This window comes from Teleopsis dalmanni, chromosome X (genome assembly GCF_002237135.1).
Source record: "Teleopsis dalmanni isolate 2A chromosome X, ASM223713v2, whole genome shotgun sequence".
In the NCBI taxonomy this organism is placed as follows: domain Eukaryota; kingdom Metazoa; phylum Arthropoda; class Insecta; order Diptera; family Diopsidae; genus Teleopsis; species Teleopsis dalmanni.
The window spans coordinates 1,552,266-1,565,962 of NC_051848.1; the positions used below are offsets into that span (position 1 = coordinate 1,552,266).

Sequence of the window (13,697 nt, forward strand, 5' to 3'; positions counted from 1 at the left end):
ACCGAAAAGCTTTCGGAAATTCTCATTTAAAATTCGCGCGCTGTATATTTTCCGATATTTTAAGTTTATGTAGTTTGGCAGCACTGTCCTTAATTACTATGCCAAAAATGAGCGCGATCTGTCAGACAGTTCGTTTACGGCAGCTGTTGAAACCAGTTCACCTCAGTAGGGCGTTGCGAAAAAAACAATGGAAAAAAATATTGAACAAAGAGTTTGCATCAAATTTTGTGTTTCGAACGAAATTTCGTGTGCAGAATCGTTGCGAATGCTACAAAAGGCTTATGGGGAATCAGTTTTATCGAAAACTCAAGTTTATGAGTGGTACAAAGCCTTCCAGGACGGTCGTACGACCGTCGAAGACATTTCGCAACGCACTACTGAGGTGAACTGGTTTCAACAGCTGCCGTAAACGAACTGTCTGACAGATCGAGCTCATTTTTGGCATAGTAATTAAGGACAGTGCTGCCAAACTACATAAACTTAAAATATCGAAAAATATACAGCGCGCGAATTTTAAATGAGAATTTCCGAAAACTTTTCAGTCTTAATGTATATATATAATATATATATAAACACATAGAAAAAGTCTGCGTTCATCCACAAAATTTTTATTAAATTTCGCATAACTTTTTTAATTTTTACTCAAATTGATTTTTATCTAATTTATTTTAACCAAAAAACCAACAATGAAGTACTAACTTAAAAATTAATAGTTACTCTTTAAAAAAAAATTAAACAATTATATGCAAAAAAACCAGTTTTTGAAGCAGTAAAAGGCTGCGTTCAGTTTTTAATATTTAAATTAAAACAATTACAATTCACAGAAATCTTAAATTTAATAGCCTGTGGGATAACCTTTACGTTTAATAATCTATTTTAAGCGTCTTTGCATAGACTCAACCAGCTTTGCAGAAACCTGTACGTTTATTTTTAGCCATTATTTCTTGATGATGTTTCGTAACATATCCTTGCCGGAAATGGTGTGCTGGTGAATCTTATTTTTCAAATAAACCCACAGATGGGAGTAAGGTGTGGTGATTCTGGTAGCGTTTGAAGTTGCCTGGAAACTTGGTTCAGCAGCCAAATCCGTACGATCGTTGCCTGTTGTTGTCCTGTTGAAACAAAAAGGTTGCCTCAAGCTCTAACATTCTGACATTTTCTTTCAATTTTTTTAGTATATTTAGATACTCATATTTATTCATTGTGTCTTGTATAAATTCCAGTTTGCCAGCATCATTATTTGCTATACACCCCAAACCATTACGCCTCCACTACAATGTTTTACCGTTGAAATTAAGGCTGTAAATCATAGGCTGTACATGATTTCTTCCACACAAGTTTTCTACCTTTGGTACCAAATATGCAAAATTAACTCTCATCGGAGAAAATAACTTATTTTTAGAACTCCATAGGTTTATTTACATGCTTTCTTGCAAAAGTTAATCATTTTATTCTATTATATCTGAATATGGCTTCTTTCTTGCAACCCGGGTATAATACTTCAAAACTTTCTGCACAGTATCAGAACATATTTTTTTTCAAGTATTGACATATTGTCAAGCTGTATGTGTAATATGTTGTAATGTATACTATGTATTTTTTAAATTATGTTCATTTACACTATTCGATGCGCCTCATTTTAACCATTGTCATTTGTAGAGCTCCCTATTTTGAACTACTTCTTCCATTACATTATGAGTTGATATAGCTTGGTTCTTGAGATATTTGTCATTAAAGTCGTAATCTATTTATTTTTATATCTATATAATATAAATAAACAATTTTTTATATAAAAAAAATGTTCATACTATTTAAAGAAAATTTATTTAATAAATAATGTAAAAATTACGTATATATATTGATTTATTTAGATTAAAATGTACTATATAGTTAGTCAATAAAAAAAAATTTAAATAAACATTAAATATATAAATTTCCTTATGTTTTTTAGCTCAATGTTCAACAAGAACGTTTGAAAATTTCTGGTCGCGATACTCGTCGAAGGCAGAAAGTTTTACAAACGCAAGTGAGGAATTTATGTGAAGAGCGCGCAGATTTTTTGGCGCAACTTCAAGATCAATATCGAGAAATAAATCATTTACGCAAAAGTCTTGGATTGGCCGAAAAAGAAAATGAGGATTTAGTAAAATCGCAAGGGGATGATCCAAATGATCCCAACAGGCCACGTTATACTACACTTGAACTGAAAGAATTATTAAATGAGCGTGATGAACTTTTGACAACGATTGAGAATTTAAATGATGAATTAAAAGCACTGAAACCACCAGAAAAACTATCGAAACGTAATATTGACTCAAGTACTGATGATGATGATGATGACATCGACTGTGATGATGAGTCACAAACAATTGAAGCATGCGCTAGCGGCACGTAAGTGTTAGATAATTGATTCGTTTTATTTTATTGTAAACATTTTTAAAAATGTAATATTTGCAGACCACCTAGCCATGATGCACCAGTACAAGGTCCGTTGCCTTATGAACCAGATGATGCACCATGGAAGAAGAGCACAGAATCCGGTATTCGGAAATTGTAAGTCTAAATGAAATACTAATTTGTTTTATTTAGTATTAAACTAAAAATATGTTTTTATTTTATTAAGCTTTCGAAAATTATTTTCGGATCCATCGGAAGCTAATAACACTTTTCCCAAACGTTCCTTCGCAACTTTGTCCAAAATGGCTTTGTCTGCTACTCCTGGTAGTACAGATATAAAGTAAGATAATTATGTATTGTATTTACGTACGAGGCATTTTAATATGGATCAATTAATTTCGTAAAGCAACATACATGCACGCGGAAAAACCAAAAATTACTTGTTGATTATCATATAGTTAAGTACATTTTTTTTACACTTATTTATATATGTATTTTATATATACTAACACAAACAGGTGCACAAGCCAAAAATAACCTAAGGTTACAAAATTTTTATTTATTTTTAATTTCGTTACTAATTATTTAAATATAACCAAAATCAAAGAAATTTAATACATTGTAAATTATTTTTACTGAATCAAATTTCGAATGTTTAACACTTCTATTTTATAAAATTTTTTGTTAATGTAGAGTGTTAATTAGTTACTCACAATTATTGTTAATATGTTTCAGATATGCTTCTGACACTCATTCTCTTAAGTTAAGTTTTTAAAATTGTTTTACATATTATAAAAAAAAATTGTAAATATATTAAGTTTCTTTGGTTTATGTTATGAAAATTTACTCTGAAATAATTTCCTTAAATTGTTGATAAAAATGAAGAGTGAGTTTTAAAATTTTACAAAATTTTATAGTATTATAAACTTTTAAACATAGTAGAGGTAAATTACAAATTATATATATATATTAAATAACAGAAGCAAAACATAAAATAAGCAAAACACAAAATAAACAAAAAAAAAAATACTAAAAAACATTCCATATAAAAGACCAATGAAGGCCTTTCGTTAGCAGCCTTAATTAATGTATACATTAACTTATCTGTTTTAGAGCTTCCATTTTAATTTTTAAAAAATGAATCTTTTTTGTATTTCAATTGCAATTAAAACAAAAGAATATTTTAAAAATTTAAATTAATTAAAATTGAACTCTAAAATATTACGAATACGCAAAATTTAGCGAATATCTTACCAAAAATAGAGATTTTTAATAGAAGTTATAATTATCGATATATGTAGTATTGTTCGTTGCAAGCATAAATTTAATCATCAATAATGTAAAATTATTGACATATATATTATTATTACCAATTAGCTTTCAAACTATAATTAGCCAAATTGTTATAATTGCATCAAGATCTCTACTTTTTAACCAAGTGTTTACATGAAAATTCGTATTTCGAATACTTTTGATTTTTTTTTTGTATTTATTTTGTTATTTCATATTAATAGAAAACAACTAACAAACACAATTCTTAAAGAATAAGCAAAGAAGTTTATGTTGAAAATATATACTAAATTCTTTTAGAATTTAGCAATAATTGATTTTCAAAACATTCTTCCGTATTACTAAATCAGAATTATTTACTAATCATTTTACTGTTTTTATGTATTTAAATATTTTCTATGTGATTTATTAAAATATTTGTGTTAATATATAATTAATTTTTATATAAATATAATTTTTTAAGTTCGAGGTTATTGCAAAAAATAGTTAAAAAATTTTTAAATTATTAAAAGTTATTCAAAGTCTAAACCCTAAACATCATATCAAAACCGAATATTTTAAAAAATTTTTAAAATAAAGGTATATATATTTTTTTAAAGTTTCCTGAAAACAAATAGTTACCATTTTATGGAAATATGAAATTTGTGCCAAAGGAGTCAAATTGTTTTAATGCCATTTCCATATAATTTGTTAATAATTTAAATTTGAAAATATTATACCGTTTGATATTATATTTATATACTTTTTAAAATAAATATGGTATTTAATTTACAATATATATATATTCTTGTATTAAAAAAATTATTCATAAAATACGTTCCATATTGAATAGGTTGTTGTTTTAAGGCAAACTAAAATCAAGTAAAACAGATTTTATTTTCTAAATAGAGATTAATGTTTCCTAATTTCAAATAATATTTTAATGTTTAATGTAGAAAGTGTTCTGTTTAACGTTTATTAGATATTTCAGTAATATTTTCTAGACGGTAATATTGTGTCTTATTAAGTGTTATTAATAATATTTGTTCCATTTTAACTAATCCTTTCCTAGATATATATATTTATATTTATATATATATTTTTTTTTCTAGTTACTAAAGTCAATCTTTAGTAACATAACATTTCTAGTTGTTTTCATATTTGTGAATTTTATATGCTAATTTTAATTTCTTGTGCTCAAAGTTTTTGAAGATTGTGCTTAAAATAGAATAGAATTTATTTCTTTTTATTTAACGTATATGTATGTGTCTTAATAAGAAAGAAAAATAATGGCTAGTAAATAAGTGTTAACCCTTATTTACTAGCCTCAAATATAACGATGATATACATAAAATGTTGAGGATATTTAGACGTAGCTCAGTGATTTTGTATATGGTAAAGTGGCAACATGACAAAAATTTGAAGGCTGTTTTTTATTCTATTTTCGGTAAAGTTGTAAAGTGAAACTGTCAAAGCGGCTTATTTTGTTTTTATTTTTTTTTTTTGTGGTATACAAAACAAATATTTGTTCTTTTATTTAATTTTTTACTTATATAAATATTTCTTTATTTATTATATTATATTTTTAAAACATATAAAATTTGAAATATAATTTAAGGTCGTGTGCGAGTTAGGGTAAGTTGCGTTCTAAATGAGGAAAATTCTAAGTTGTGTCGATAATGTATTGATGTGTCGATACGTGTTGATAAATGGCAAAATGCGTGCAGTGCAAAAAATCCTAAAAAATCTCCCATTTGGTTTAGCATCAACTTAGCCTAACTCGCACACGTCCTAAATATAGGTCGTGTGCGAGTTAGGATAAGTTGCGTTCTAAATGAGGGAAATTCTAAGTTGTGTTGATAAATGGCTAAATGTGTGCAGTGCAAAAAATCCTAAAAAATCTCCCATTTGGTTTAGCATCAACTTAGCCTAACTCGCACACGTCCACAATTGCTAAACTTTACAATAATAAGAGTCAGCTAATGTTTCACCAAATATCAAAAAATAATCAGATCAGTCCATATACACTGAGTACTTTTCTTATAGATACTACTGTTAAAAAGTACACTCCTCATGGGGAAGCAAATGTTTTTAAAATTATGTATTGTTTTGTTTAATATTTTTAACAATTTAATCATTTTTGTTGTCTGAGCAATAATAGCCGATTATGATATTTATCAGTGTAATAATTAAAGAACCTAAAAACATACTTCAATTAAAAAGCTTGATATCGTAAATGTTTACATTCTTGTAATGACAGCAAAGAATTTATACTAAAAAATTTAACTGAGTTATGTTTGTATATCTTAAAATATATATTTGTTTTATGTTTATATATCTTAAAATATATATTTGTTTTATGTTTATACATAGTTAGAACAAATTAAATATATTTTTCTGATTTTTATTTAATTATATCTAACTAAAATAAATAAATTTGAGCAATGAGGTACACACAGCGCTTTGTTTAGCACGTAATATCGTAAATTATGATATATAATAGAATTGCCAATTCTTATTGTTATTCTGCGCACGTTCCTATATTTCTAAATGCTTGTATATATTTATAGCATCAATTTCGACTTTGTTTAATTTAACAGCAGAGTTTCAAACCAACAAGTTTGTTCGAAATGCTTCGTTTTAGTACTTTGTGCTACTTCTAAACCATTTTGCATTCTGCTAGAGAATGCAATGCATTTCAAACAGTTTTTAGTATAGTGATATACTATTTTCCTTATATTAGGAAACCAAAACGTTTTAGAAATTAACTTTACGACTTTATCAGTTCCTATGTGCCCCATTTCGTCATGGTACTTATATGACACAAGCGATACCATCATTTGTGGAACGTAAAAAGAAAGTAGTTTGTTTTTCGTATTTTTATATAGCACACCGTTAAGCATTTCAAATATTGATTTAAGCTCGCGTATGTTATGATCTTTATTCTGACACATAATCAAAATTTCCTCAAATGAGTTCGTTTCGATTACCAATATAGGTATTTCTGTTTTCTTTTAGATTGCACAAATGTTCCTGAATGTTTTCTATAGCAATCATTATATCATCTAGATAAATAATATTTTTTTCACTCCTAATCATATCAGGGAATACCTTATATACAAATCTTTGAAGTCTTGACTTAGCATTTTTTAACCCGAATCGCATTTTTAAGAACTCTGTCCAATTGGGATAACAAATCATGTACATTTAAATCTTTCTTCATCTATGTACATATGAATAAATCCATTCTTCATGTCTATTTTAGTAAACCATTTCTTATGAGCTGATTTGTCTAATAATTCATCTATTAACAGAGTAGGATAATTAATATCAAAATTGATTTGATAACTTTATATCTGGCACGATTATTGTTCTGATTGGTTTATTAGCATTAACCTTTACAGATGAATTTACCACGGTATCACTTGCACCAGTACCATTTCTGGTATCTTTCGGTTGAATTTTACCCTTAATTTCTTATTTCATATATTACAAAAATGACTTTTAGTACATCTGGCGTATTAGTAAATGTATTTACTTTCATTTGTGTTTCAAGAACGGTGACGTTATGTCTAATACTTGCAAATGTATCATTTATCATATTTTTGAATATGTTCTGCGGTATAATTAGCTACATTTCTATCATTTAGATCTACATTTGGCAATCTGGTTGAGGCAAAGTTTTGGCTCTTTACAGCTGATACGATTTGGTCAATTATATCCCAAATGTTGGAGCGCTTTAAGTTATTTTTAGTCGAGACTTTTTCATTACTTTTTTCATATCTAAAAACGTTTTTGATTTTAAAGTTTTTTATGTTGACTCTGGTTATGTCAGTAGAATCACAGTCTACTGTGGACTCTGGTTATATCAGTAAGTAAAAGTCCACAATTTTAAATCGCTATTTGTAAGGATGGAAATTTTTACCAATTTCCAACCTACATATAACTAGTGCGCAGTTCATACCTGAAATAAAAATTGGGTAATTTTTATATAATATATCAAAGGTAAACAACTTACTAAAAGCCACCCCCGCATGCACGCAACTGCATCACAATGACTCAAACCTAAGATTGCATTGAAAATTTAAAAGAATGCAAAATATATTCAAATAAATAAATATTGTACCTACCTTATTTATTTATTATTTAAACTTATACTTTTTAATATTTTTCATATTTATTTTATTTTAATAAATAAATATAAATATTTAAAGCTGCCACTACCGACGCTAAGCTAAACACGTTTCAAAACAAAACAAATGCACAACTCAAGAAACGTCAAAAAAAGCTTTTGTACAAAGAGCTTTGTGTAAAAATTGATACGCGCGCATATTTACTACGGCGAAAGCGCAAAACAGCAAGGACGTCAGAATGCAAGCCAGCTGTAAACTAAGCTTTGCGCTACATTACAGTTTGGTCGATTGCGTATATAAGACGACGCATTTACTTAGAATTCGGACAGAGTGATCGACATCCCAAGTGACCAGAAGAACACAGGAGGATTTCCAGCAAGCAACGTAGTCAGCTAAGTATCAAAAACCGCGTCGACAATATCTTTCTTTTATTTTTATTTTTTTTATATAAAATTATATATATTTCCTTATAAGCGTGTATACGTTTACCATATATCTGTCCAAACCTATTATAAGCATGTGTACGTTTATATCTGTCCAAACCTATTTTAAGCGTGTATACGTTTATATCTGTCCAAACCTATTATAAGCGTGTATACGTTTATATCTGTCCTAACCTATTATAAGCGTGTATACGTTTATGAGCCAATCCCATATAAAATCTAATACACTAGCTTAAAATATTTCCATCCATTTGAATTTTTTGATAGACCCATGAAGTTTGGCAGTAGCGACTGTGATATCTGGCCTTCCTGTCTGTTTTTGGTACCAAAGGTTGGCCTATTTCCGCCATTGCATATAATTACGTTATTATTGAAAATAAAATCAAAAAGTAACTCACGTAAAGTAACGTTCATTTGAATTTGAACGTGGCTTTGTAGTGTTGCATGTTATTCTGTAGTATCCGCATAATGTCTCGTTGTGGATGTGGTTATGTCCACCACCGTTACACCGAGCGCTCCATGTTTCTCAGATTCATTACCTGAGTTTAGAAGCTTCTCTTCATCAAAGAGATAGCGGTCTCCTCTGATGCAATTGAGGGAGTTGGAGTGGAACTTGAGAAAGTAACGTCCATATTCATCAGTTAGTCAGAAGTGGTATGCATATGCAAGTCAGAACGCGTGAATAGGTTTTGTGGTGTATTGATGGGCATCTTTTTATTATTGCTAGGGCGCGGTGGGTGCCCTATTTTGACACGTGGTGTCCGAAGGTTTTGAGCTCTATAAAGCCTAGTTCTCCGCTATTGAGGACACACTAACATAGTGCCGTTCGTCTCATCGGCACGGGTTAAATAACACTGGAGATGACGGGTTGTATCAAGTTTTCCCTCTCTAGATCCATGGTGTTCTGTTATGTCGAGGTGATAGTCAACATGAAGAACAGTTACACTTGTAATAAAGGATGTGATAAATTATCACGCATCATGGTCTTGATATCACAAAGGCTTCAGGTATTTACATACTTTATTACATAGAAGAATACGAACCTAACCGTGTGATATATGCATCCGTCCCAACTGTAACGTAGCCCAAATGTTATGTTTACAGCTGGTTTGTATTATTATCATCAATGTATGTGTGCGCATTGATATTCGTTTTCCACACTCTCATGTGTTTTGTTTACAGCTGCTCCTATTTTCGATGTGATTTGTGCGCACGGATAAAACTCTATTCTCTTTACGACTGTCATATTTGTTTCTGTCTGACATTTGGGTAAACGTGATTTTGTTTATTTTTATTTTATTTATGTAATTTCTAAATTATAAACTGTGTTATATTATTTTATTTGTGAATTAACAAAAGTGTAACAAATAAAAAATAAAAAATAAAACAAATACTTGAATTTTGCGTATTTCTTTATTTAATTAAATTTCAGTGGCATGCATTAATTTATAATTTTTCATACAGTGTTTGCATCGATTAGGGAAAGATTCATACTATTGCCTTGCCTATACGCATCATTCTTACTGTGTATACAGTTCCGTTTATTGTTCTGCTGAACGCTATTCATTAGCCTGATATTAATTTAGCGTCTAGTTTAGGATTTAGGAAATAAAAGTTTGGAGAAGGTGGTGCTCTCGGTGGTTGCGGTATTTGACCGACTGGCTGCGTTACAATGTCCAGCATCCGTTGTAGTAGTTCGTTGGTGCTGTGCGAAATTATAAAGTCGGGGTTTTGTTCTGGATTTCGTGTGAGTTAGTTCAACTTCTGCTTATACCAACTATTGCGTGTGGTGTTATTGGTTATTTAAATTTGCCTGGTGTTTTGTAATGGTTGTCTGGACAGTGCATCTACTACTACGTTTAACTTCACTTTATAACCTTAACCTCCATGATATTATAAATCAAATCTATCTTACTGTATTTCAAGGTCGTGTGTAGCACGACCTGTGTAAACTTATAACATTCTAGATAAAGGCGCTTTTCTGATAGCCCATACGATTCCTTTTCTGTGGCCGAATAGTTCATTTCTGATGCAATAAGGTGTTTGTTAGCATATGCAATTACTCTTTCATGAATGTGCTAACAAAACCGACCCTAAACCTATGTTACTCGCGTCTGTCTGGAGACAAAACTCTTTGTTAAAGTCGGGACACGTGAAAATGGGTGCCTCAATTAGACATGTTTTAATCTTTTGAAATGCTTGTTGCTGCTGGACCTGTATGTTATCCTTGTGAAATTACGATATGCCCTAGGTACTTAGTCTCGGTTTTAAAAAATTCTGACATTTCAACATTAATCCTGAGTTTCGCTGTCACCGTAAAACCTCTCGTAAATTTTGAAGATGGTGTTCAAATATTGTACCTGTGACAATAATGTCTTCCGGGAATGTATGAGTTCCAAATCCACTTCTATAACTTGATCGACTGGTCGTTGGAAAGTGGCCGGTGCGGAATGTAAGCCACATGGTAACACACGCCAATGAAATGGGCCTCTACCTGGTGCTGTAAAAGCAGTGGACTGTTTGCTATCGTTCTCCATAGGTATCTACCATTATCCATCCTTCAAATCGGTACTACTAATGAATTTAGTGTTTTGCAATCGATTCAAGATATGGTGGATACGTGGCAATATATACTCGTCTGGTATGAAATTAGCATAAATTATTAGTCAATAATTTATGCAAAAACGCCAAATTCCATTTTTCTTTTTAACCAATACTACAAGGGCACTGTATGAATTGTTGGACGGTTCGATGCAATCGTTTTCTAGTTTGATTATTTGTTGCATAGCTGGATGCGTTAGAAAGTACCTCTGCTTTATTGGACGATCATACTTCATGATAATTTTGTGAGCTGTGATGTTGGGATTCCTGTAGGTCTTTATTAAAAAATTGCTGTATCAGTTTATTTTTGTCCGATTGTTGGGAATGTGATTTCCTGATAATGGATTGTGTTATCGGTTGATCCGGAGTTGTTATCGTATTGCTTAATTGACGTTAGCTAGGATTAGTTGTAGATTGTTGACTTACGAGTTGAGTTCGTTGGCAAGGATGTGACGTGTGTTGTTAAAGAGACGTAGGTTATTCTGGATATTGCTTGATGAACATCTGGTTGGTTTCGTTGTGTGTTTGGTCTGATTTTAAGTTGATTTCTAACCGTGCTTTTTAAAAGGACCATAAGTTCTACTCCTATAGTATATATTCCTAGTTGTTGTGTAACTTTTATTTCACATGTGAGAACGTGTGTTGTATCGTCTTCCATTCCAACTTTAATGATAGTCTTGATTTTCTTTGGTGGGAGTCCTAATTTTTCTACCAGTGTTTGGAAATGAAGCTTCGTGAAGCGCCAGTGTCAATGGCGGCTTCTAGAGTATGCGTATCCAGTCTGATTGTTGCCTTTATCTGGGCGTTCTTTACATATAGTTGCTTTGTATGAAATTCACAGGGCTCCTGTTGGTAGGATTAGCTATCCGTGGGGTAAAGCGCTTTCGGTTGTCGCTTCCTGAATATTATCGGCCAGAGACAATGGTACATATATTCTTGGTGTCACAATCCCAACACAATAGTATTGGGTGCCCTTGGCATCTATTGGCAATGTGTCCGCATTGCCCACAGCGACGACAGGCCAATTTGGGTTTATCTATTCTCGTTTTCTGGATTTTAATGGTATGATTACGTTTCTTACGTGGCCGGTTATGAGTGGATCTTTCCTGTTCGAGGCGTAAGATTTCAAAGTCCTCGGCTTATGCAACTAGTTCCTTCAGATTCTCAAAATAACGCCACTTATTATATGTTCTGTCAGCTTTGATGTTACTGTTGGAGTGGGGTTCTTGGCAACTAATCACCACTGCTGACAACAAACAAAAAAAAATTCGTGGTATTATTTATTAATATTACTTCAAGTAGGAAACAATTTTGAACTAAAAGTTTTAAACAACGAAAAAGTAAAAATCCAAGCAAAAACCACTGAGTCTTATGTTACGATAGTAAAACAACTCGAATCGAAAAAAAATGAATTTTATACCTACAAGCCTAAAGATGAATAAAATTTTAAAGCTATTTTGAGAAACATGCATTTGTCTGTCAACATCGAGGACATTAAAACAGCTCTGGCGAAAATGGGCTATAAAGCTCTAAACGTGTTCAATATGAAACACAGAGAATCGAAAATAACAAGGAGATCTACAGCATAAAGAATTTGATGCATAGTCGTGTCACGTTTGAGGCTCCTCGTCCTAAACCGGACATTCCACAATGTAGTAAGTGCCAAGACTATGGCCACATGAAAAGTTATTGTCGAAGATATCCAAGGTGCATCAAATGTGCAAAAAATCATTCTTCGTCTCAATGTCCAATCCAAGGAAGAAGTACTGAATGCGAAGGAAACCATCCTGCAAATTATAAAGGTTGTTCGATCTATAAGCAGCTACAAACCAACATCAAATACAAACAAAAAAACTGACGAAGGAAAAGACAAAGCTTCTATCCTAACGGCTCCCAAAAGAAGTTATGCTAGCGTGCTAGTGGAACAATCACCTGAATCTATTTCTATTGCAAAATCTCCGGATACAATGAGCGAAGTTCTAATAGTAGTAACGCAAATGTTAGAACAAATCAGAACGAAAATTATGAAAATTATGTCCGACAGTGAAATAAATAACCACTTTATGAGCAGAATGATAGCAGAAGGAAGAACGTTCACACGCCTTCGCAAACAAACGCCACTGGAACTTTAATGTGTCCGACTCCAACAGACGGATGTACTACTGAGCACAGTCCCTTCAAGCTCACAAAAATTTTAAGTATTTAGTCACTTTTAGATATTGTTTATTGTCTATTCCGAATTGACAGATCGCAATATAAGAAAATAAATTTAAAAAAAAAAATTATATTGATATAAAATATAATTAATAAAGAACAATTGTTTTTCCTATTCGCACATACCCGTAAAATGATTCGTAGTACAACGTTAAAAATTTTTTCTAAAATTTTTCCTGAAATCTTCATCGGAAAAATTATTAAGAGTTTCGATAAAATTCCCAATATTGCCATGCTGGTTGGTGCACTTCATCCCTTGAGCTTAATTCACTTGAACTAGTATTTAAAAAGGCACTGGAATAGTCGGTTCCACTACCGGTCGATGATTCTGTTAAAATTTGCAATTTTCATTTATTTACTATAAAAGTTAAGTTAAGTTTTAAAGTAAATAAGCAAAAACTTACATTTAATAATTTAGACATTTCAACAGATTTTTTACTTTTTTATATATCTTAAATTTTTTAATTTTTATATTTAAAATTTTTGTGTTAATTTGTGTTTTTACAATTTAACTTTATTCTTATCGGAAGTCAAAAGTTAATCTATTTCTATATTTTCAGGAAGATATGCTGATTTAAGGTCCGTCATCAACTAAAAGACAAATAAATGATATGATTTTTTAGCCTAGTTAAAGCCTAGT

At 31.0% G+C, this 13,697-nt stretch overlaps 2 protein-coding genes across 2 annotated transcripts in view; one reads left to right on the forward strand and one right to left on the reverse strand.

Moving 5' to 3' along the window:
* LOC119687347 (RILP-like protein homolog) overlaps positions 1-2,993 on the forward strand; it is a 9,492-nt gene extending 6,499 nt beyond the window's left edge. Inside the window, exons 2-4 of the mRNA XM_038101634.1 lie at positions 1,952-2,391; positions 2,458-2,553; positions 2,624-2,993. Of these exons, the coding sequence (XP_037957562.1) occupies positions 1,952-2,391; positions 2,458-2,553; positions 2,624-2,741 (654 nt within the window). The 3' untranslated portion in view covers positions 2,742-2,993. The remainder of the gene's footprint in view (positions 1-1,951; positions 2,392-2,457; positions 2,554-2,623) is intronic.
* A 10,264-nt stretch (positions 2,994-13,257) lies between these two features.
* The window catches only part of LOC119687348 (uncharacterized protein K02A2.6-like), a 5,239-nt gene continuing 4,799 nt past the window's right edge, over positions 13,258-13,697 (reverse strand). The window contains exon 3 of the mRNA XM_038101635.1: positions 13,258-13,385. Within this exon, the coding sequence (XP_037957563.1) occupies positions 13,258-13,385 (128 nt within the window). The remainder of the gene's footprint in view (positions 13,386-13,697) is intronic.